The following is a 23859-nucleotide window of genomic DNA, read 5'->3' as shown; positions in this document are numbered from 1 at the left end:
CATAATGAGGCTCTGTCAAGAAAGGAGGAATGGGAAGGAAAGAAGAAGGGAGGGGAGGGGAGGAGGGAAAGAGAGAGGAGGGAAGGAAAGAGTGAGGGATGGTAGGTAAGGAGGCTGGGAGGAGAGGGAGAGAGGAGAGAGAGAAGGAGGGAAGGAAGGAGGGAGAGAGGGAAGGAAGATAGCTTAAGAATACATCATACTTAATGCCTCACTGTCCTTTTATTTGGCTCACATGTGTACCAAGCACAGTTAACAGCTGCAGTAATGCTAATAATAAAAGCCTCAAGACTAAAAGCAGTTGCTTCTTTCATTTAAGTATCTGTAACCAAATAGATGCCACGTGATAGTTTCAAAAACTAAATTCAATCTATGGATGACATTTGAAAAGTCTGTTAAATTTCTGAAAGGATATTATGGTTTTTGTTGGCTTATCATGAGGAAATAATGTAAACCTTAAGTAGTATAGAGAGCTAGCCACCTTTAAAAACCTTAACTACCTTTCTTCTGTCGTTTTACAATACCAATATTTAACTTCCAGTGTAATTTTATCAAAGGATCCTCAAATAAATCTTATGCTCAACTAATATGCTACTACGGGAAATACTACTTTTCTAGTTGAGCCTTCCTTAAACTTGACAAACACTGGAGCACATGAACCAGCTTATCTTTTCACTGCTGCTGTTGGACACCACCTTTTAGAATGACTATAACTGGCAAGTGAGAAACTGTCTATTTTTAGACCTTCCTATGACATCATCCTTTAAAGTTCATCTGTCCCAGTTAGCAGTCTTTGGAGTCTCACTAGTGAGCTTCACTCTCTTAATAGTCTGTCCTAAGTGCTACTCCATCTCTGCTTCAGTAGTAATGAAGACATAATTTCTCCACTCTTACAGTTCAGCTGTAGGGTTTCCTGGCTCTCTCAAGCACATGTCATTCAGCTCCATGGGACATGACTGTACTACAATGTAACGGGTCTGTAACCTAACAGATGAGTAAAAGATCTAGAAACAAATTCTAAATTCATTCTTGATCATTGTGTTTCAGCTATCTCAGCCATTTAGTTTCTTCTTTTTATTAGTTTTGGCCAGACATGTGAGCACAGACCTGCAATCCTAGGGCTTAGGCTGCTGAGTAGAGAACATTGCCAAAGAGTTGAAGGTCACCTGGGTTACACAGTGAGTTCCAGACCGGCATGGTCTATATTGTAAGACTGTGTCTCAAGCCCCAAATGAGCAAACCTGAACTACATGAGACTCCATCTCAAGAAAAAAGAAAAAAAAAAAAAGTAACCTCCAGTGTACTCACTGGCCTTATAAATAAAAGCCCAAATTCCCCTAGGCAGCTCACCTGAAATAACATTAGCAACTACCACTTGAAATCAGTTTCCTATTCTACTAACCTCACAGAAATGCTACCAAATTCCTCCCCTTCCTTCCCAAAGATGTAATCTAAAAACAAACTGGAAGCAAGCAAATGTTAAAAGGCAAATTTTCTAAGTATAACTACAAACTGTACATGATTAAAGATTATATAAACTACACCAGGAAGTTGTGTATTTAATTGTCAATCACTTAGAGGACCAAAACCAAACAAAAACCAAAGGGAAGGGGAAATACCAAATCAACTAACCTAGCTGTGCAATTTACTTCTTAACACCACAGGCAGCATGAGAGTCTCACAAGAACTAGTAAATCACTCACTGCAAGTAAACACAAACTCCTTTCATCTCCTACTAGCAGTTATCCCAGCTACACAGAGATTTCAGTCCAAACCTATGCATACAATTACATACTTTCTAAATGCAGCCCTGATCTACTGTAGAATTCTAGTATAAAGAAGAAAATGTATAAACACACACACAAAAGCAGCAGTCCTTTCAACAAGCAACTAAAAATTCTTAATAGTAACAAATGTAATATCCCTATAGTTGTGTTAAGCAAAATAAAACATAAAATAAGGCTATGGCAAGAACCTAGCAACTGGTTAATGACACTTCTGATAACACTCTCAACTGTTCTATTATGATAAAGCCAAAAATACAGGAAAATTACTCACTGTACCTCATTTCGTCTATGAAAATAGTTACAAGCACTGCTACTAACACCTTTACCTTTTCCTAATTAAAATATAAACTAATTCTGGTATAAATTCTCTGAACTGACAAGTGAACCAACTTAAGATCAATATCACATTAACTGTTTTCAACATTAAAACATTAATTTTATTCAAGAACAAGTTAACACTTAAAAACTGTTCACCGAAAGGTTCACTAGCCCAGTACACCAAACCCACTGTCGTCATCAAAGGTACATTAAAAGCAGATGTGGTAGAGCACTCCTGTAATCTCAACACTCAAGATGCAAAACCAGGAAGATGAGGGGTTCAATGTTAGCCTCAACTACATGAGGACCTTTATCAAAACCAAAGCGCAACATAAAACACATTAAATCCAGGACAGCCAGGGCTAAACAGAGAAACCTTGTCTCGAAAAACAAAACAAAACAAAATTTTACAAAAAATACTTTTATACAACAGGCATTAATATTCTCAAAAAAAAAAATCACAAAAAAATACTTTTATACAACAGGCATTAATATTCTTAGTTCAAGAGATACAGAAGCAAACAAAAAGTCCCTATTTTCAGGAATAGGTGCAGTGAGTATAAAATAAAAATAAAAATCTTCCAGTAGAAGCATGGGGAGCAACCTTATTGCAGTTGCTACTCATGGCTGCTCATGTGGGTCCCACCTAGACAGCTGTGCTTCACTGAACAAAGGCTTCCAACCTAACGCACAAATAAAGAGATCCTATGACAAACCTGAAGTGAAAACTTTAAAAGCAAACATGACATATATTTGAAGAGGCTGATAGGAAGCCTTCTATCATATATATTAGTTACATGTTTTCAATAAAGGTACAAGAAATTTCACATTTTGTTAGCCATTTTTTCCTAAAAACAAAATCACATAAAAAATGTCAATAGTTGCATGACATACAAGCTCTCATTGTTTTTTTAAGTAATAATATATTAGTACATGGGACTGAAAACTTGTGGGAAATAAGGGAAGAGCTAAGTAGACAAAGTTTCTTGACTGTAGTTTTCAAAAGTTATGATGGTAATTGTCAAAGCCAATAACAAAAAAGCTAAAGAAGCACAAATTTAGCATCACAGAATAGCAGAGAAAAAGGCAATTTAGAAAATAAGCAAGCTGATTTTCTAAGGTCATGCAGAGAGAAGGCTAGCACCAATACTCCACAAGGTGAGTTCCCTCTTGAAGTTGCTATTCCCAAATAGAACTTTACATACTTATAGAAATCATTATTTGTTGACAAGTCCTTTATTCCCCAGTCTCTGAAAGTTTTCTGTGAGCTAGATAAGGGGTTTCTCCAGACTTCCAGTCAAGGTTCTTTATTATCATCTGAAAATAAATGTACTCTGACCCAAAATAAGAAAGTTAAGGCTAGGGATATATCATGGAAGTAGGAATGTTTGCCTAGTATGCAATGAGGCTCTGGGTTCAAACTCCAGCACTCCAAGATAAGTAAATTAAATGGATAAATGTCCATGTATTCTTTCTTTTTTTTTAAGAGTGAGGAGTTGAGACAGGGTCTAACTATATAGCTGTCAATGTCCTGGAACTCTAGACCAGGATGGCCTTGAACTCCTAAAAATCTGACTGCCTCTGCCTCCTGGGTGCTAGGATTAAAGGCATGTACCACCTTTATAAACCAGAACAAGATTGTTAAACAATTTTTTTAGAGGTTTTTATAAGTATGCTACTACATGTCAATGCAAAACACAAAGAAATAACAACCCAAATCTGAATTATTCTCCAACTCTGTGTACACTGTATTTTAACTAAACTTATTTCATCCAACTCTGTGTAACACTGAAGTTTTCTTAAACTTTTAACAAACTTTTAGCTTGACATAGTGGTACATGCCTTTAAACTCAACACTCAGGAAACAGGTATGTGGGCTACATACTAAAACCTAGTCAAAAAAAAAAAAAAAAAAAAAAAAAAAAAAAAGAAAGAAGGGAGGGAGGGAGGGAGGGAGGGAGGGAGGGAGGGATGTAAATTTAGGTCTAAATTAGATCTACATTAAGCCTTCTGTTGTTCTTCAATGAGATCCCATTCACCTGAAAGACAAATACCCCTCAAACCGGAGTACTTAGCACTGTATTATTATTAATAATCTATAATAATAAAGTAACATAAAAATTTAAACGATAGTTTGTAGTACAATAATGTAATAAAATAATACTATATAAGTACAGACATTGGAACTAGTCAAAGTGTAAAACTCTGGCCCAGAGTTGTGATAGTTATTCTAACACTTGGAAGGCTGAGGAAGGGGAAATCCCAAAGTTGAGACCTGCTTGGGCAAACAGTGAAAAACTCTGTCTCAAAACGAAATAGTCTAGCTTAGAGGAGCCGCCTATAATTCCAATATTCAGGAGTCTGAGGCCAGACTGGGCTAAATATAAAAATTAGCAGGCCAACTTCAGCTACATAGTTCTGTCTCAAAGAAACAAAAAACAAAGGCTCGAGGTCACAATCTAGTAACTTACGCTTCTAGTAAGCAAAAGTAGAAGATAACATTTAGCTTTCAAAGCAAGCAAAGTCTTCTTTCCTGTCTTCATACTGGCAAAAGAGAATACACAGTAGCTCCAACAACAGTACAATCTGACCAAAACTCCTGGGCAATAACCTCTGAAGAAAGGTGTGTTGTTAAAATTCAACTCCTTCCACAATCTGGCCTTAAGTCAATGACTTCAGCTATATTTTGACCCTTAGAATCCCACTTCTCAACAAAGCACCTGTTAACATAAACACTGCTGCAGTCTTCCTACCTACATGTCTATACATTCTTTTCTGCTGCATGGAATTCCTATTGTTCCTCATTACTCATCACTGAAGGCCCAGTTGCCTCACCTATTAAAGGCAATGCCTCCCCTCTGATTCTAAGTATCACTGAATTAGTATCTCTCTTAGATTGCCTGGTAATACTATTATGTGTATATGTCATTTTCCTTACTAGATTAAAGACCCAGTCAGCACTTTTACTTCTAGATTTGCCAATAATCTCCACAGAGTAACCTGGGCATATAAATAGTAGACAGTCAATATGTAATTACTAAGGAGTTTATTAATTCCTACCAAACTATAAGCCTCATTTGGTAGACTCAGCTCTTAAAACATTAAGAATGACTGACCGTTTACAAATGTATCAAAATAGTTAAATCAAATCAAAGAAAACCTCCTAAAATATTTAGAATTTACTATCATCTAGTGAGTTTATGTCCATTCATACATTTAGAGGCCCTCCAAAACCATTCCCTGGCTTCATGGCACTGGCATTTAATAACAGTAAAGGGAGAGGCGCTCTAAGATGAAGGTCAGTGAAGTAAAGGTTGAAGACAAAGCCTACCAAAGTAACAACACCTTTAAGGCTCCTCTCCAGCCTCATCTAGCAACGTCTCCAAACCCAAGGCTTTGTACAGGTAAGTTACCACCCTCCCCCAGCACTACAAAGCTCTTTCTTACCTCATGTCACTGCAGATGCTAGTTTAAAAAGAACTTTCTATCCTTCTGCAAAATCACTATATCCTTTAAATTCTGGTCCCCTCCTCTGTGTGTCACCAACCTCCTTTAGATTTAATTCCTACCTCTTACTTTGAAATTTCACACACGAATTATATGCATGTACCTCAATTACTTGACTGTTTAGCACTCATGGTCCTTTTAAGGTAAGGAAAAAGTCACATTGCTATGCTCTTTCTTAAACCGTGATCACCCCCATTCTATTCAAGACTGGCATAAGTCCTGCTCAATAGTAACTCAAAGGTAGGCACAGTAGTTCACACCTGTAATCCCAAGAGGTGAGAAAGACTGCTGGGGTCCAGGTCAGCCTAGGATACAGTAAAACGTTGCACAAAAGAAAACTTTTTTCTTTCAATATCAACGTTTCTAGAAACTTTCATTAAAATGCCACTAAATAAGTCTCATTTTGTCATCTGACCCTTCTTCAGGAAAAATACTCTCATTCAAGGATGAACCCACAAGTCTGCCTTCTAAACCAGCATGGAAATCAGGAGAGGAAGTATACAGCTGAGGCAGGCGGTCAGAAGACTCCCACTACCACGCACAGCAGCATACTGAGGGTCCAGCCTTCAGTTCTTCTAGTACTTCTACACTTTAAATGTTTTTACTAATACTTTATATCACAGCACACAAGCATTTAGTAAATAAAGTCATATATCCTACCACAAGATACAAACTATTGGAAAGAACCAAAAATTTAAAACCAGTGACTATCTAGAATCCATTTTTAACAACTAGATAAGCCCATAATCCTAGAAAGCAGAAAAGCTGAAGGACTTTACTGACAAACTGTTTAAAATCAAATACACCAGCAAAAGGCAGGCTCTGGAATAAATACTTTTGTGTCAAACTGCCCTAGTTTTACATGAACTAAATCCAAATATTTATTTCCCTGTTACCATCATTCCTTTACTCTCAAAGCAGAATAAAAATGTACTTGAGTCTGAAAAGAAACTGTTTAAACAAATCATTAACAGAGCAAACACTATTACTTTAGCAATCTCTCTCTCTTCATTTCGTAAGATCGGAAAGCACTACTATTACTTCATGGAAACCCTCACCCTGACGTGACCCAGTCAGCATCTTTTATTGCGTATTTGTCCCATGCTGCATTTTAAACATTTCACATGTTTAAAGAAGATGCATGGGGATCCTTTCCATACATATAATTACAAGAGCTACTAAAAAAACAAAAACAAACTCTGAGATATGAAAAGTTATCATTAGAGGGCAGTACAAGACATTTCTGTATGACCAAAATCATTATTTATTGATGTTTTACCTCCAGGCAATTAAAAAAGACATAACTCAATCTAAAAACATACTGATCAAGTGGTCCATCCAACTGAGAGAATGCTTGAGACAAATAATTCCATTCATCCATCAAAAAACTATAGCCAGTACTATAGGTTAACATTAAAAAAAAAATCTATTTCCATATTACACTGAGGTAGTATAACTGGACTTCATGTTGAGCACAAAAGGTAGTTAAAAAAAAAAAAGACCTTCAACCTTCTTTAGATTCTCTTAACCTGTTACTACTATACCAAGGATGAACCTTCAAAGCACTATGCGTGAAGCAAAGATCATATGCTAAGATTTTACTAACATGAAATGCCTAGAGCAGACACTACAGATTCCTGGTTGTGGTAGGGCTGAAGAAACTAGGAATGATTATTAACATTTTTTTGGTAGGGGAATGGAAAATGTTCTAGAGCTAGATAATAGTGATGGGCACATACATATCATGAATATACAACACACACCACTGAACACTTTGAAACAGTAAGCAGTAGGCAATGTGAACTGTGTCTCAATTTAACAATTACAAAATTCTCTCTCAACTTAAAATGTGTAAATACAATATCTGAGACATAAATATATACATACGGTGTAGGGGTTGGGGGGAAGCACACTGCTTCACAATCCCCTTCATGCCACCTTAGAACTAGTTATATATAAACATAACTTTAAATTACTTAATACAATGAGTAAATGAAAAATTTTTAAACAACCTGAAGTATATCAAAGTTTTATCAATACTCTATATAAACATTCCCTACTATTTGTTGGTATACAGTTGAAGTACTATATCTAATTCCTCTCTCCCCNCCCCCCCTCTCTCTCTCTCTCTCTCTCTCTCTCTCTCTCTCTCTCACACACACACACACACACACACTGCCATTATAGTCACTAAAATAGAACAACTGACCATATCCTGTGAAGACACCTGCAAAGCAAACCTGCGATCTGTAGCTAGGAAAGCCAATTGTAAACCATGGACTAGTTCTTGGAAGAACTATTCTTGAGGAATATTTGGCCCCCTACAACTCTTTCAAGTAATAAGTTGATGCTACAGTTTCTAGCACATTTCTAAGATTAGAATTCCCAGGTTTCAGAGAAAACTTTCCATCAATCCCTGGCAAACACTTAAGGTTCCAGATATAGTGATATTTTTACTAACATCACTACCTCTCCTAATCCTTACCTCAAATTTCAATTTTTCATTTCTATCTGACAACTGTTTATTTCTCCTTTGTTATATCAAATAAATTAATAGCTAGGCAGATAGATAGATAGATGAGACATTGCCACATAGTTGTTATCTTGGAGGCCAATGTGATTAGTACCTCCTTGAAGAGACTCAAACATTTCAGCTCTAGTTTCAGGTCCTACTTTATTTATAGTTAGAATTGCACTTCTACTTTCAAGAACAGCCTTCAAGATGTGCATTTTAATACTTCCTTCAAACTGAACAGTCATAATCAAAGTTTTCCTAATTACACTGTTACTCTGTCATCACCAACCAACAACTAAACTAAAATAATTCTCTTAAGGGCTTCTGAGGTCAAAGAAACCCACAGCAGTATGTTACAATGTCTTTTTTTTTTTTTNGGTTGTGAGCCACCATGTGGTTGCTGGGATTTGAACTCTGGACCTTCGGAAGAGCAGTCGGGTGCTCTTACCCACTGAGCCATCTCACCAGCCCCATGTTACAATGTCTTAATGATGTTCCATCAGAGAACTACAATTGACTTTACTACAAGTAAACTGTCATAAGGAAACGTTCTTAGAGTGTTGAAACAGATCTCTCTGCTGTTTCCTCAGACTTTTCATGATTTAGTCTGATCCATAATGGAAAATATATGCTCACTCGCTATTTACTGAACACTCAGAGAGCTGCTGAGTATGTTACTGAAGGGATACATAAAAGCCAAGAAACAAAAATGAAACAGAAATCCCTGGTCTACAAAGAAAACTTTTCACATAAGCCACGCAAGTCTGGCTGCCATAACATAAACTTTATAGATGGTAGGAAATGTGTTGGAGAGATGGCTCAGGGATTAAGAGTGCTTACTTGGTGAACCATTTACATGAGATTCTGAGCTTAGATTCCACAAAAAAAAAAAAAAAAAAAAAAAAAAAAAAAAAAAAAAAAAAAAAAAAAAATGCAGTAAAATAGTTTTTAAAAAAGAAAGTGCTTATTGCTCTTTCAGAGCAGTAAGAGTCCCGTTGTCGTGCCAGACATCTTACAATTACCTATGACTTCAATGGGAAATCAAAGCCTCTGGCCTCTGTGGCACTGCATTTATATTCAGACCCAGACATACATAAATAAAAATAACAAATCTTTCTTAAAAATCTTTTGCACATCAAGTTCCTCCTGAAATAACTTTTACTCCTCCCTAATAGCCTTCCCAGAAGTATGTCTTTTAGTCTTGGTACTTTTACTCATAAAAACTGGGACTCTAAAACAACATTTTTTATGAGATTTCTGTCAGTATTTACTGTCAGAACTTAAAACTGAGTTTTAAATTTATTCATTTAGAAACAACAAACTCTACTCATTGTATTAACAAGTTTTATGAAAACTGTATTTAAAATCTAGAAGAACAGTTGGACAGAGGCTCAAGTTCTTTTTTTTTCTTTAAAGATTTATGTATTTATTTTATGTATGAGTACACTGTAGCTGTGTACAGGTTGTATGTGAGTACACTGTAGCTTCAAGGTTGAGAGCCTTCATGTGGTTGCTAGGAATTGAATTTTTAGGACCTCTGCTCGCTCCAGTCGACTCCGCTCACTCAGTCCCTGCTTGCTCCAGCCCAAAGATTTATTATTCTACATAAGTACACTGTAGCTGACTTCAGACACACCAGAAGAGGGCGTCAGATCTCATTACGGGTGGTTGTGAGCCACCATGTGGTTGCTGGGATTTGAACTCAGGACCTTCCGAAGAGCAGGCAGTTCTCTCACCTGCTGAGTGATCTCAACAGCCCCAAGAGTCAAGCTTTTATGGTTAGCTAATACATTCAACCTGCTGCAATAATTACACAGCACAAAGCTTCTGGGAAACTCAGAATAGAGAAGGGAAGCTGTACCTTAAAATATGGATACCAAATTTTGACCTCACAAACTTGCTGAAGGTTATAGATATTCACAGGTGTCCTTGGTTCATACCTGAAGAACCGGGCTAGCCCAGGTCTATGCAATGAGAAAAAAATGAACATACCTATGTAAAAGAGCCCATGAATGACACAGGCCTTACACCTTTCACAGAAATATACACAAAATTATTACAAAACCAGATGAAAAATACAAAACAAGGTTTTGGGAAGACAATATGGGGAGTAATCCAAATGACTTTGGGTTTGGTGATTAATTTTAGAAACAACACTGAAGAACTAATCCAAGTAGTGATAATCTAGACCAATGGCTCCCAACCTTTCTAAAGCTGCATACAACCCTTTAATACAGTTCCTCATGGTGTGCTAACCTCCAGCCATCAATTATTTCATTACTACTTCATAACTGTAATTTTGATACTAATTGTAATGTAAATATCTAATATACTGGATATCTGATATGTGACCCCCTATGGAAAAATCATTCAAACCCCTAAAGGGGTCAACAACCCACAGGTAAGAACTGCTGCTCTAGACTACATTGAAACTAAAGTCTTCTGCTTTCTGGAAGACACTGTCAAGAGACAAAAAAAGACTAGACACAGATACAGTATTTGGAAAAGATGTGAGAAAAGTCAACTATCCAAAATATACAAATAACAAAAACAAAAATCACCTCTTAAAATGCAGTAAGAAAACAATCTGACTTTTAGGAATGGTTACAGACTTTAACAGAAGAAACCTCATCAAAGATCCACAAATAGCAATCAAGAATATGAAGAACCATCCTGGTAAGACACACGTATGAACCCTACCACCCACCTAAAGGGTGGGCAAATCCAGAATGAAACACATATCAAATGCACGACAGGATGTGAATAGGAGTTCTCATTCATTACTGATAGAAATAAAAAGTGATGAGGTGACTCTGGGAAATGGTTTAGCAGTCTCCCACATAACAAAACATACTGTAACACAGAGAGGATGCTGATGAAAGGTTAAATCATAATCGGCAGAAGTTGGACAGAACAAGATAGCTTCAGTAGGAGAATGGACAAATAATCATGGTAGACACAACAGAGTGATATTCAGTGTTTAAAGGAAATGGGCTGGCTGTGTGCAGTCATGGAAAGACAGGATCATCTGAAGTGTTTGATACTGGGTGAAAAACCCAATGTGAAAAGGCTACCTAGTTTATGGAAGATCCCAATCACATGGCTTTCTGGAACAAGGAAAGCTTAAGAAGACAGAAAAAGATCAGAGGCTTCAAGGGGTTTTGGAAAACCACAAAACTTTTCAGGACAGTCAAATTAAGTTTTATGATGATGTAATAGTGGATATATGCAGATATTTACCCAAACCTATAGAATGTACAAAAGCAAAAATGAATCCTAATGTTACTGCTTCCTTTGGGTAATGTATTAAAATAGGTTTATCATTTATACACAAGTAGCACTTTAAATAGAGTTTTTGATAATAAAAGACGTGTGGGAATATGTAACTATATGAGAAATCTTTGACCCTATGAACTGAATAGTGCTCTAAGAAGTACTCATTTTCTGGGATAGAAAATTATGTAAAAAGTCACTGAAACCTTAGCATATTCTAATCCTAGACTTGAGCTCAACTTCCAGTCTACCACTTCCTGGATGAGAGCTTGTACAAAAACAAAGCCTCTCACATTAAGTTATTAAAAGAAAAATACTAGTTAATAAATGTAAAGGTCTCCAGCATACAATGGACCCAAAATATTCATCAAAAAAAGAAAATCAGTTAAGGTCATGGTGGCACATGCCCATAATCCTAGCACTTGAGAAGTACAGGCAGGAGGACTAGAAGGTTAAGGTCATCACCAGTTTACATTGTGAGCTTGAGGCTAGCCTGGTCTACCTGAGACCCTGTTTCAAATAAATAAGAATAAACAAAACAAGGCATAAGCCCAAAAACTATACACCAACTACATACAAATATATGAGAAATCCTTAGCATTACGACAAAAATCCAGCAAATCACAACTCTAAATTTAATTTTCAATGCAAAAGTTTAGGTTTATCAATAAGTTTTTTAATAAATTCACTAGTCAAAACTAAGTGAACAATTCTTCATGAAAAGAACAATATACATAATGGACATAGAAAATTCTAAAAGGGCATACTCAAAATTCCAATTCTCTAAAGAAATATATAAAGCACTTCAACTAGGAACACAATGAACGAACACAAAGTAACGGAAATGCCGCTTTAACCGCCAAAGGAACAGGAAGTCTAAGGACACCTCTTCAGCGAGGACTCCATCCAACCTCTTCCCAAGAAACTTTTTAAAAACAAACAAACAAAAAATAGTGAATTTAAGCACTTTGAAACTAAATAAATGTGCAACTTTCTATGAATTATTGTAAACTTTCATTTAAATATTCTAAATAATGGTCAATATCAAAGTAAACACAAAGTAAACTACAGCAAAACACTGGGCCTGGTGCCACAGGCCTATGGTCATAATACACAGAAAGCTAAGGCAGAATCAAGTTCAAGGTCTTGATTCAAAGAAAATTCAAGACCACCCTGCCTCAAAAAAAAAAAAAAGAAAGAAAGAAAAGAGCTGAGTATATAACTCAGTGGTAGAACATTTGCCCAGCATGTATAAGGCCCTAGACTCCATCCCTACTATTGTAAATTAAATCGATTTTGATAACTAAAATTTTTACACAGTATTTTCAGCTATCAATGTATTTCGTGAAAATGTTCTGCAAGCAGTCATAGAGGTACATGCTTGTCATCAATCCCACCTCTCAGGCAAGATTGTGGGTTCAAGGCCAACACAGGATACATAGATTTCCAGGCCAACCTAAGCGTTCAAAACATGAGAAAATAGCCTAGTCACCATGAAGTGTTTTATTTCTCACCTTTAAACTAAAAGATGCTTTCCAAAATTATCCACATAAGAGAGATATACAACAAACTTAAGAAACATATTGACCAACTATGTTTTTTGTTTTGTTTTGTTGGTTTTCTCTGTGTAGCCCTAGCTGTCCTGGAACTCACTTTGTAGACCAGGCTGGCCTTGAACTCAGAAATCCACCTGCCTCTGCCTCCCGAGTGCTGGGATTAAAGGCGTGCACCAAAGTGTTTTAGAATTCATTTGGTTAACTACAAACAGAACAGCTTGCTACAAAGGATGAACGTCAGCTCTCTTGTTTTAATACAGGTAGTACAGTTGGCCCTCTGTTTACATGGGTCCCACAACATCAGATCAAAAACATCTCAATTACTCATTTTATTGTCATTGTTCCCTGGACAATACACTACAACTGTTTACAGGGCATTTACATCATACAGGTATAAAGTAATGTGGAAATGCTTTTAAGATATATGGGAGGGTGTGGAGGTTGTGTGCTAACACTATACACTTTATACAAAGGATTTGAACAGCTATGGATCTGGGTGGGAAGATAGCTGTATCTGAAATTTTAAGGGTTGTGCTCTTCTATCTTGATTATAAATGGCCATTAGAAGCCTGGATTTAAATGAAAATCTGTCAAGTTTAACAGTAGGAACATTAAAATACTGTTATGCATTAATACTTATAAGCAAAAAGTCTTCAATAAGCATTAAATGTAGTATGAATTGACTCATAATTTATGGACAATAATCACTTCCTAATATGGAAAAATCTTGTCAGAGAAGTACACAAAAGCCACTTCCACATGCTAAATTACTAGGCATATTTTTGTTAAATGCTACCATTTTAAAGATGAAATTGTTTCTTACTCAGTTCAAAGAAGGAGACGTTAGTAGTTGAAGATATTAAAAGGCATAAGAAAACTAAGCTTTCAAAACTAAGAAAAATTCTTAAAGAGCCAAAAATTACTCAAAGGAGCAAAAATTACTTGAAATGATGCATTTCTCTATTATATATAGCCTGAGATTAACACCAAAACTTGTCTCTGGATAACTTTTCAAAACATGCTGAAGTGTGAAGGGAGGGCTAGAACCCATTCATTAATGAGATTTTTCTAAAGTATTAGAGAAAAACAGCTTACAATAAAAGAAAAATAGTATCATCATTCGTTTAAAACCTCATTAAGAAAAAGAAGAGGCACCTTATTTTTAATAAACTATATAAAAAAAAACATTACCAAGTAAACTCAAGCTCTAAAAGTATGGGAGTTTGTAGACAGAAGAGAAAAAGTTAGGTTATCCTTAAACACCAACTAGTTCCAATCTATAATATTGACAAAGGTCACTAACTAGTTAAAAACCACCTTTGCTTCTAACCTAAAAAAGGGAAAAAAGGAAAAAAGAAAAAGAAAAACGAACCAACAACCTACCTTCTACCTTCTCCACCCATTCTTGCAACACTTTTCAATAAGCATTGCTGCAATTGAAGATGTCCCCTTTATAAAGAACATTTCAATGCTGTATCTGCTACGATTTACCACTTTGAGTTAAAGAACATTTCACAGATTACCAAGTATCTTTTGCCCCCTCCCCACCAACAAAAACAAATGAAAACCCGCAAACAGCAATGACACTAAAACAGTAGGGTTTGGTACCACAGAACCAACCCAGCATTGTGGAGGGCTGAGGAAGAACTATGGTCTCTGTCTCAAGTTCAAGGCCAGCTTGGGCTACACAGACAAATTTTGAGACAAGCCTGGAATTGGATCCATGGAAAAAAGGATCCCATGGGTAGTCTTTCAAAAGAATGTAAACAAAAGCATCTCTCCAAGTATATATTTTCAAAACCCATTTATAATTTATTCACAATACCCTAAAGAATGTTTATAGTGGAGTCACCATTTAAATATACCTTCCACTTTTCTAAACAAGGGTCGGTTAAAAAGCAGCCTGTCTGAGTACCACAGCCAACCAAAATGATGACTTTTATGAAACTTCCACATCCAGGAAACAAATCACAATGAATAATGGGTTTGTCTGTGGCAACAACTTGTTCTAACAGCACTTCATGAGCAGTGTATCTTAGAATTCACACCGCCGTATTTTTTTTTTTTTCCAAGTGCAAACCTCACAGCCAAAGTCCAAGTGAGAAACAAGATTCCTTACAGCGAATTCCCTTTTCAGGACAAGCTCACTCTTGCTTCACAGGGCAAAGCAACTTTCATGTATGATGAAAGTCAGTTTGGCTAATGTGTCCGGGAGTCATTTAAAAAGAGAATTTACTATCCTTTCGATATCCCTATTTTTTCCTGAAACATTCCACTGACTGACTGATCCACTGAGCTTTGTACCCTAGGGCAAAGGAGCAACAAGAAAAAGGAGGTGGTTTTACAGGTGGCTCCTAGGTTAGAAAGCAACTGGGAGGAGTCCGCTCTATTAACTGTACCTAAGTTTATGCTGGAGTTACATTATGCCGCTTAAGCAAGATACTTATCCAAAATACAACTAGCATAAATTAAAACGTTTCCAAACCTGATTATTTGTACTTAAATATATTGACCCATTTCGAACCGCTACACATCACACTCAAGCTTATAAATCCAAACCACCAATGTTAACAGTTCCAGGAACTGATACCAAAACCAGCAAAGCCCTTATCCATATCCTCATATGGATTACAAAAGGGGGAGGTAGAACATTCACAACACACAACTTCAAAACTCAGACAATATAATGATGGCAAATAAAAATAGTAACTTCCCACAAAGCCTTCCCCACACCACACTGAATTCCTTTGTTTCTACTCCCCACAAGCGTAAATGGAATAAAAGCCGAGGAACTGGGCATAGTATTGAAAGAAGGAGGTGACAAGAAGTCAAAGGAACTTAACGGAAGCTAGAAAGGCAAAGATGACCGAAAAGGTAGATAGAAAGGTAGAAAAGGAAACCACAAAGAAATGGAAGGGGGAAAAAAAAACACTTCAAGGGCCGAGAAGTGACAGAAATCTGGGCCCACCAAGCAGAGTTAGTACGGAAATCCGAAAAAAGAAAAGAAAGAAAGGAAATTTAAAAAGCTAATGGAACAATGGGGCGGTGAGCGTGAGTCCTGGAGACATTAGCCGGGGAGACACTGAGCCGACGGCTGCTAAGAGGTACGGGACCGGTGGGATGGAAGGGCAAAACGGCTGCAGTAGCTGGGAGAGGAGTCTGGGTGAGGAGCTGGGTGGGAGGCAAGTTGGTGGAGCGCGATGGGCTTGGTGGTGCCGGAGGCTAGGAGGCGAGGGTCTCTGGGGATCTCTGGGGGCGCAATGGCTTGTCACATTTTTTTTCTTCTCTTTTGAGAGAAGAGCAGAGGCCGTTAAAGGCAGGTGTGATGGGAGCAGAAAAGAACACACAGCTCGACCAGGCACAGGAACCATCGTGCAGATAAGACGCAGGGAGGGAAGAGGCAGCCCAAGAGGGAGAGGAGGACGATGGAGAGGGGTCGGGAGAGGATGCGGGGGGTGGGGGGGTCTTCACTCACAGTCCAGGTGCTTTTTCTTGGGGCCCATGATCTCGTGGGTCGTGGCCTTGCATACTGTCTTAGATACCGCGGAGCCAGTGACACTGTGCTGGGCCGCGGTGATTCGGTCCGTCAGGCTCTGGCCAGACATCTCTGCGGCTCGTCCGCCACCCCTTCCGCTCCGCAGCCGGCGGGGCCTGGGACCCCCAAGCGCCCGAGGGTCCCCACCCCCCACCGCACCCCCTACCCCCACCGGCTCCCGGCCCGCCTGCCGGCCTGGGGCGGGGCTCAGGGCCGCGCGCCGCCACCCGCTCCGAGAGCCCCGGCTCGCGTGTTCCCCCGACGGGCTCCCACACCAAGTCGGGGCCACTCCCGGGTCCCGCGCCTCAGCCTCAGCCTCGGCCCACCCCTTCCCTGGTCAGCTGGAGCCCGACCGGGCAAGAGGGCCAGGCAGCTGCAGGAAAATGGCGGCGCCAGGCTCCTCCTCGGAGCTTTCCGGGCTGCCCCTGGGTCACGTGACTCGGGTTCCGCCCCCTGCTCGCTTCCTCCCGCCCCTTCTCCCTTCCCTTTCCTCTCCGGCGCGCCCCCCTCCCTCGCTCCGGCGAGGGAAGAGCGGGGCGGCGCCCGCGCGCTACGTGGTGGAACCCGCCCGGCGGGCGCAACAGGAGGCCGGCCCGCGGGGGACGGCGCGGCCCGCCGCGTCACGTGACGCGCCCTGCCAACAGGTCGCCCGAGGCAGGGCCCCGCGTGTCGTAGGGGGGCGGGGGGGAGGGGCGGCCCGCTGCGCCCCTCTTTCACCCCCGAGGCGAGGACGCCCGCCCTCGTGTCAGAGGCTGACGCCGTGGGCTTGACAAAGAGGTGAGGCAGCTGCTGCCTGTGCGTAGTTTTCACCCCGAACTGGAGGTGCCTGGGCTCCGGGGCTTCGCCTCGCTCAATTTGGCGCCGACCCCAGGGCCCTCCTCCTGCCTTAAAGAAAACGGCTCCAGCCAGTCTCTCTCTGAGCCTACACACAGGCCTCTTCAAATGCACCCAGCTCTCCTTTTTAGTAACAGGGCTTTTGGGCTTTTTTTTTTTTTTTTTTTTTTTTTGCCTGGCTTTTTTTTTTTTTTTTTTTTTTTTTTTTTTTTTTTTTTTTTGCACCCCCTCGTCTTCCTTGAGAGTGTTGGAAACGTCACCTAGTTTTGTTTATCTCGACTTACTAAAAGTCGCCACGTTCCTGCCAGTCTAAATTTAGATAGAAGCCAGCCCGGTATTCATTCTCTGCGGTGTCAAATACGACAGGAAACACATAGCTTCAGTGGAATTTGAAAAGGGAAGTAGTAGGGTGATGTCAACAGTGATTAACTTGACCCTACAAGGCTGACAACCAGCGAGATTAAAGGTCCACACCATAGAAGGAAGTGAGACAGCTCGGTAAAAGGAGAAGTCCCGTTCAGAGTCAGACATCAGTACCTGCGATCTCCCCTGGTTTAGCCTTTCTTCCCTTTGGCCTCTTTTCTCCTCTTGTGTGAGCCAGATTTCCATGGAAAGATATTGACTCTGCCCTGTAGGCATTTTAGAACAGTATTACATCCCGAGACTCAGATCTATGAAATCCAGAACATCTATTAACAAAGCCTTTTTAAATGTTACTAGAGCTCCACATTTAACTCAAGAGTTAGGGATAAATTTTAGATTCTCTGTGAATGTTAAGTTACCATCATGGTTCTATGTAATCTTGCTAGTTTCAAATGAGATTCGAGCGTACTCAAAATCTGTGTACACCATCTGCCAACCAAATCTAGAATACTGTGCTTAAATCTGTTAACTCTCAACGGATGAAAAGCTAATAGATGTTTAAAATTGTGTGTGGTATGGGGAATTCTGTGGTCTCTTCACATTCCCTTTCTATCTCACACGCCATTCTGAAGCACGGTGATTTTGGCAAGAACTCACAATTCTTATTAAGCCTGCAGGTTTCATTCTTGTCACATCAGCTTGAAAATTCACAAAACTGTAAAACTCCCTTTGGTGCATCTGCATTCCATTTGTAGTTTGGTACCCTGTGTTTATCAGGCAGTGGAATGACCAGGGATTTTTTTTTGGTTGGTTTTTGTTTGCAGTGTGTACTCATGTATGCATGTTCACGTGACTCACATGTGTGTGCAAGTTTTAATCCGTTATAATTTCTTTTATTCTCAAACTATTCTACTAATTTCATAGCTAATTTCTTTATCAATGTTTAACCAACTATCCAGTTAATAGTTTCTGGACCTATAGTGGGATTGTTTTTGCACTAAAATTGTCTAGGAACTCTCTAAAGATTGTGTCTCCACAATGTGCCCACCCATGCCCTACCCCCATACCACCAATTAATATGTTGAATTTTAATCTTAAAGAGTGCTAAGATGTGGCCTAATGGGAAGCATTGAAATCATACATGGATTAATAATAACTATAATAACTATAAAAGTATTTGAAGTTCCTACTCTTTTCTCTTTTTCTCTTTGCCTTGTGCTCTAAAATAACCAAGCTCTTGATTTCAGGGACCTCCTAGCCTCCAGAATTGATCAATGTATGCTTATTAAAAATTAACCAGTTCTGTGGGTTGTGGTGGCAGCAGCACTTACCTTTAATTATAACACTTGGGAGGCAGAGGAAGGCTGATCTCTGAATTTGAGGCCAGCCTGGTCTACACAGAGAAACCCTATCTTGAAAAACAAAAACAAAAAAGTTACCCAGTCTGAGCTGGTGCTGGTGCTGGTGCTGGTGCTGGTTGTGGTGGTAGTTGTGATGGTGATGGTAATGGGAGAGGTAGTGGTGATGGAGGTGGTGATGATGGTGGTGGTGGTGGTGGTGATGGGGGTGATGGTGGTGGTTATGCGTGGTGATAATGCACCTTTAAGTCCAGTGCTTAGAAGGCAGAGACAGGTGGATCTCTGTGAGGATGAAGCCAGCCTGAACATAGTTTCAGGAGAGCCAGGGCTATGTAAGGAGACCGTGTCTCAAAACAAACAAACAAAAATTATCCAATCTGCAGTCTTCTGCTATAGCAACCAAAAGTAAAGCAAACTTCACTGTCACTGTCCTAGAAGCTTCAGGTCTCTGTGCCATGGCAACAGGACTCTTTAGGATCTACCTCTGACCTCATCTGTTTACTTACTTACTGGACCTCATCTGTTTCTATTCTCCTACTGTATGCTGCCTACTACACTTAGAAATACCATCTTGGTGTACATCCTAATGGGTATGAATCTCCTTTTGCTACTGATAGTATTCTGTATTTAGTTCTTCAGTTGCTTTACTGCACTAACATGGGGAGGGGAAAAAAAGAGAGGCTTGTGGTTTCAATCTAGACTGCCTCCTACAGAATCATGTGCCTATTCCTGGGGCTGTAGAGAGGGCCCAGTGTTAAGAACATTTGCTGTTCTTGCTGAGAACCTGAGTTCAGTTCCCAGGAACTGGGTTAAATCATAGCCATCTCAAATTCCAGCTCCAGGGCATGTAGTGTTCTCTCCTGGCCTCTGAAGACAGATGCATATATATATATATATATATATATATATATATATATATATATACACACACAGACACACAGACACATGGGCCCCTATAAGTAATTTTTAAATAATAAACTTTTTAAAATAAATAAATACCTGGTCCTGAATTGGTAGTACTATTTTGGGAGGTTGTGGGGCCTGTATGATGGAGGTATTCCTTTGAGGGTTATAGCCTGACCTACTCCTTCTGGTCCTGCTGTGTGCTTTCTGTTTGATCGGTCATGTTACGAGCTCTGCTACATGTTCCCACGAACACAGTGCCACTCTGCATATCTCCCCACTATTGATGAATGGGCTGAGATACTCTGAAACCCGGAACGACAGTCCTTTCACGAGGTACTTTGGTCGGGTATTTTGTCTTAGTGATAAAAAAAGCAACTGATACATATCCTCAAGCTACGTTACAGCTGGTGTACATCAGATTTACAGCGTAATGATAGTTGGCTGCATGAATGAAAACACAACTTATTTAGATAGACCATCACTGCAAATCTTCCATTTGATAAAATTTTCCCGACTTTCTATTAATATATTGTGTCCATTGTATAATTATCCTATAATATCTGTCTGAGGTATCATCCTTACTCAGTATTTTATTAATCCATTCTTTCAAAAACTATGTATTGAACATTTATTGTGGGTCAGGCACAAATTTAAATGCTCTATCCTGGTCTAATGATGAACTCAGTAGTTCTGTGCAAACTTATCGTTCTCTATTTCAGTCCAACTTGATGGCAAGTTTGATTTACAATGAATAGTCCCCAAACAGAAGGAAACTATGTGAATAGCATATGTTAGTCCCCACTAAATATAAATGTGTGTGTGTGTTTGTGTGTGTGTGTGTGTGTGTGTGTGTTGAATAGAGTCCTGGAGTCCAGGAGGAAGAATAAACAGTGTTTAATGCCTTCTATCAACTACAAATACAACAAAACTTTTTCATGTAATTCTTATAATAATTGCAAAAAGTATTGTGCTTATCTAACACAGCAATACAAACAAGCCCAATAAAGTAACCTCCCTAAGTTCCTCAGATTCTAAGTGTCAGAAACAAGATTTAGGAACTCATTTTTTTTCTATTACTATATATAGACCATTTAGTCAATAATTGAAACAACTGACAATATAAATTAAATTCACTCAACAAATAGATCTTCTCTGTAGACAGCATTCTAGGTTGTTTTGGATATTATAATGTACACGATAAGCATGGTTTCAATTCTTAGACTTTGGTAGAATAAAATTGTATTTGTAGGCGTCCATGTTTTGTTATCTTATTTTGAGATAAGCTCTTATTCTGTAGCCCAACATGGCCTTAAACTTACTGTTTATCCCAGGCTAGCCACAAACTCATGTTCCTCTAGCTCCAGATTTCTTAGTGTTAAGATTACAGACATGTACCATCATCCCTGGCCTGTTCTTAGACCTTAAAAAAGTCTTGAAGTAGGAAGAGAGGAGAAAAACAAGTGAGAGTTAAAGTGTGTGCTTGACCTGAGGCTCCTGATAATGTCTATGACTTAAAAGTAAGAAAGTGGGCCTGGCATGGTGGCACATGCCTGTAATTCCAGAACTTGGGAATTAAGAGCTCAAGGTGTCTGACCTGCATAGACCCTGTGTCAAAAAGAAAGTGAAAGGAAAAGACCATGGAAAGAAATGACCAGGTTTTGTGTAGTTGTTACTTCATTTAAACCTATCTTGAGGTCCAAGGAGAGCCTACTTATTCCCTGTTCTCACTCTCCTCCGACATTGTTTTCTAAATCAGAACCCTGTGGCACTGTGTTGATCTGAACATCCAGCAACTCATTCCTCCCTTATCTTTAGCTGCTGCTTCTACTTAATGATGCAGCCAAATGAGTAAAAGATTGCCTTATATAACCTACTTTTCTTTGTAACAGAGAACTCCAGCAAGGACTCTGCTTCAGTTGAAGGAGACTAATTCAAGCTCTCGGCATTCATATTTGTGATGATAATAATAACATTCAAGTGTTGATTACTTGTTCTGTGCCAAGCATGTAACGTGCATTATCTCCTTCACTCTGAACCAGCTTCATGACTTCAAGGAGTACAAACATCTGATGACCAAATGGTTTCTTTCTTCCCTTAAGCACACAGTTAGACTGTTTCCTGGCCACCATCATGATTAGTTGGGGCCAAATGCCTGATGTCTGTCCAAGAACACAGACAGAAAATGATGATGGTTTGGGCAATGAGCCCTGAAAACCTCTAACATGTGTTCAACATTCTTTTCCTACTTCCAGATGAATAAGACTTCAGAGAATTATGAAGTTGAAACCACAACGTGGAAGACACCTGGGGTTGACAAACGAGTCATTGGAGATGCGCTTCCAAGGAGAGCTGTGTGCCCAGGAACACCTAGAGTAGTGTATTTGCTTTGTTAAAGAGTGACTTGTATGAGAGAGAAATCTATTTTCCATAAAATTTAAAAATGACTGAAATCTTTCAAACTGTTATCTAAAACGTCTGATGCTGCGACTCTGTAATCTAACTTGAGCTCCAAAGCTTCTGCTGGTCTTGCTGCATTGTAGTTTGGCTATTCGGATCCCTTGTGCTTTTTATGATTTTTAGGATTTTTCTTTTTCTTCTTCCTGTGAATAATGCCGTTGAATTATGGTGGAGATTTCATTGAATCACTTTTACAGTATTAATTCTGCCAATTCAGAACGTGGGAGTTTTTTGTCTATCTTCTAGTGTCTTCAGTTTTTTTCTTCATTGCTTTAAAGGTTTTTATTATAGTGGTCTTCCTTGGTTAAGCTTTTTCCTAGTTGTGATACTTAATCGTGACTGTCAACTTGACAGGATTTAAAATCACCATGGAATTCTCTGATCACATCTGTGAAGATTTTCTAGGATTGGTTAATTGAAGTGGGGAAGACTATTCTAAATGTGAGCCAGGTTCCATGGTCTGGGGTCTGTCTCTACCTGAATAAAACAGAGAAAGGGGGCATGGCAACAGCGTTCATGGCTCCGCTTCCTGACTGTGGATACAATGTGACCAGCTGCCTCTAGTTCCTGTTGCCATCATGTTCCTGCAGTGATAGACTCAGTGGCAGATGGAACTATAGCCCAAATAAAGCCCTCCTGCTTTAAGGTCTTTTGTCGGCTATTCTGTCACAGCAATAAAACTAATACACATAGATACCTACAGGCAAGTACCGAAAAGTACTTCAGTTGCTCAAGAAAGAATACCAAGATTGACAGCGGCATCACATCAAATTTAAAATCTTCTGCATCGCACATACATTGATTAGTAGAATAAAGAGATTACTAACAGATGAGGAGGTCTTTGTCAACTATACATCAAGTGTGGAATTAATATCTAGACTACATAAGGAATCACTAGTTAAACACTAGTAACAAATTGTACAATCAATGACTTGGCAAATGAATTTAGCACATAGTTCTCAAAGTACAAATTTGAAATAAATGTGTTAACATCCTTAGCCATCATAGAAGCACAAATCAAAATGTACACTAAGGTTCCATCTATACCCAGCCAAGTGTCCATCACTTACAAAACCAATGCAGAGAGGATTGGAGCAGTAGTCAGCAGTGAGCATGGTCAGTATGTGTAGAGAAGGATCAGTGAACCCCATTATGTTGTCCAACAAATATATACTATTTGTTAAAAGACAAATAGAAGAATAGGACTCCAATCTGAAGCTTTTCTAAGGTGATCCTTGACTTGAATGCCCATTGAGGTGGCTCAAGCTTATAACCCCACCATGAAGGCAAAAGCAGGAATATTGCCAAGAGTTTGAAGCCATCTAAAGAATGAGTTTTTGTCAAAAACTGAAGGAGCAAAAAGGGTACAAAAGAGGGAATGGTATTGGGGGAAGGGAAGGAACGATCATTTCATATAAAGGAACAATAAATAAATAAGTAGAGTTTCAGCTAA

At 39.1% G+C, this 23859-nt stretch overlaps 1 protein-coding gene and 1 long non-coding RNA gene across 21 annotated transcripts in view; one reads left to right on the top strand and one right to left on the bottom strand.

Moving 5' to 3' along the window:
• Picalm (phosphatidylinositol binding clathrin assembly protein) overlaps positions 1–16919 on the bottom strand; it is an 86001-nt gene extending 69082 nt beyond the window's left edge. For 12 of the 20 annotated variants that reach the window (XM_029479502.1, XM_029479504.1, XM_029479503.1 and 9 more), the window contains exon 1: positions 16429–16868. In XM_029479502.1, the coding sequence (XP_029335362.1) occupies positions 16429–16558 (130 nt within the window). In that variant the 5' untranslated portion in view covers positions 16559–16868. Of the gene's footprint in view, positions 1–16428 lie in introns of all 20 variants that reach the window. The other 8 variants (XM_021168243.2, XM_021168245.2, XM_021168244.2 and 5 more) reach the window with 2 other exon arrangements.
• Positions 16920–16981: 62 nt separating this feature from the next.
• On the top strand, positions 16982–23051 carry LOC115031519. Its single transcript, XR_003837163.1, has 2 exons — positions 16982–17265; positions 22202–23051. It is a non-coding gene; the product is annotated as an uncharacterized LOC115031519 (long non-coding RNA).
• Positions 23052–23859: the final 808 nt, after the last annotated feature.

The sequence above is a fragment of the Mus caroli genome, chromosome 7 (genome assembly GCF_900094665.2).
Source record: "Mus caroli chromosome 7, CAROLI_EIJ_v1.1, whole genome shotgun sequence".
NCBI lineage: Eukaryota > Metazoa > Chordata > Mammalia > Rodentia > Muridae > Mus > Mus caroli.
The sequence above is the reverse complement of the archived record's forward strand: the minus strand, read 5'-3'. Positions and strand labels throughout refer to the sequence as shown.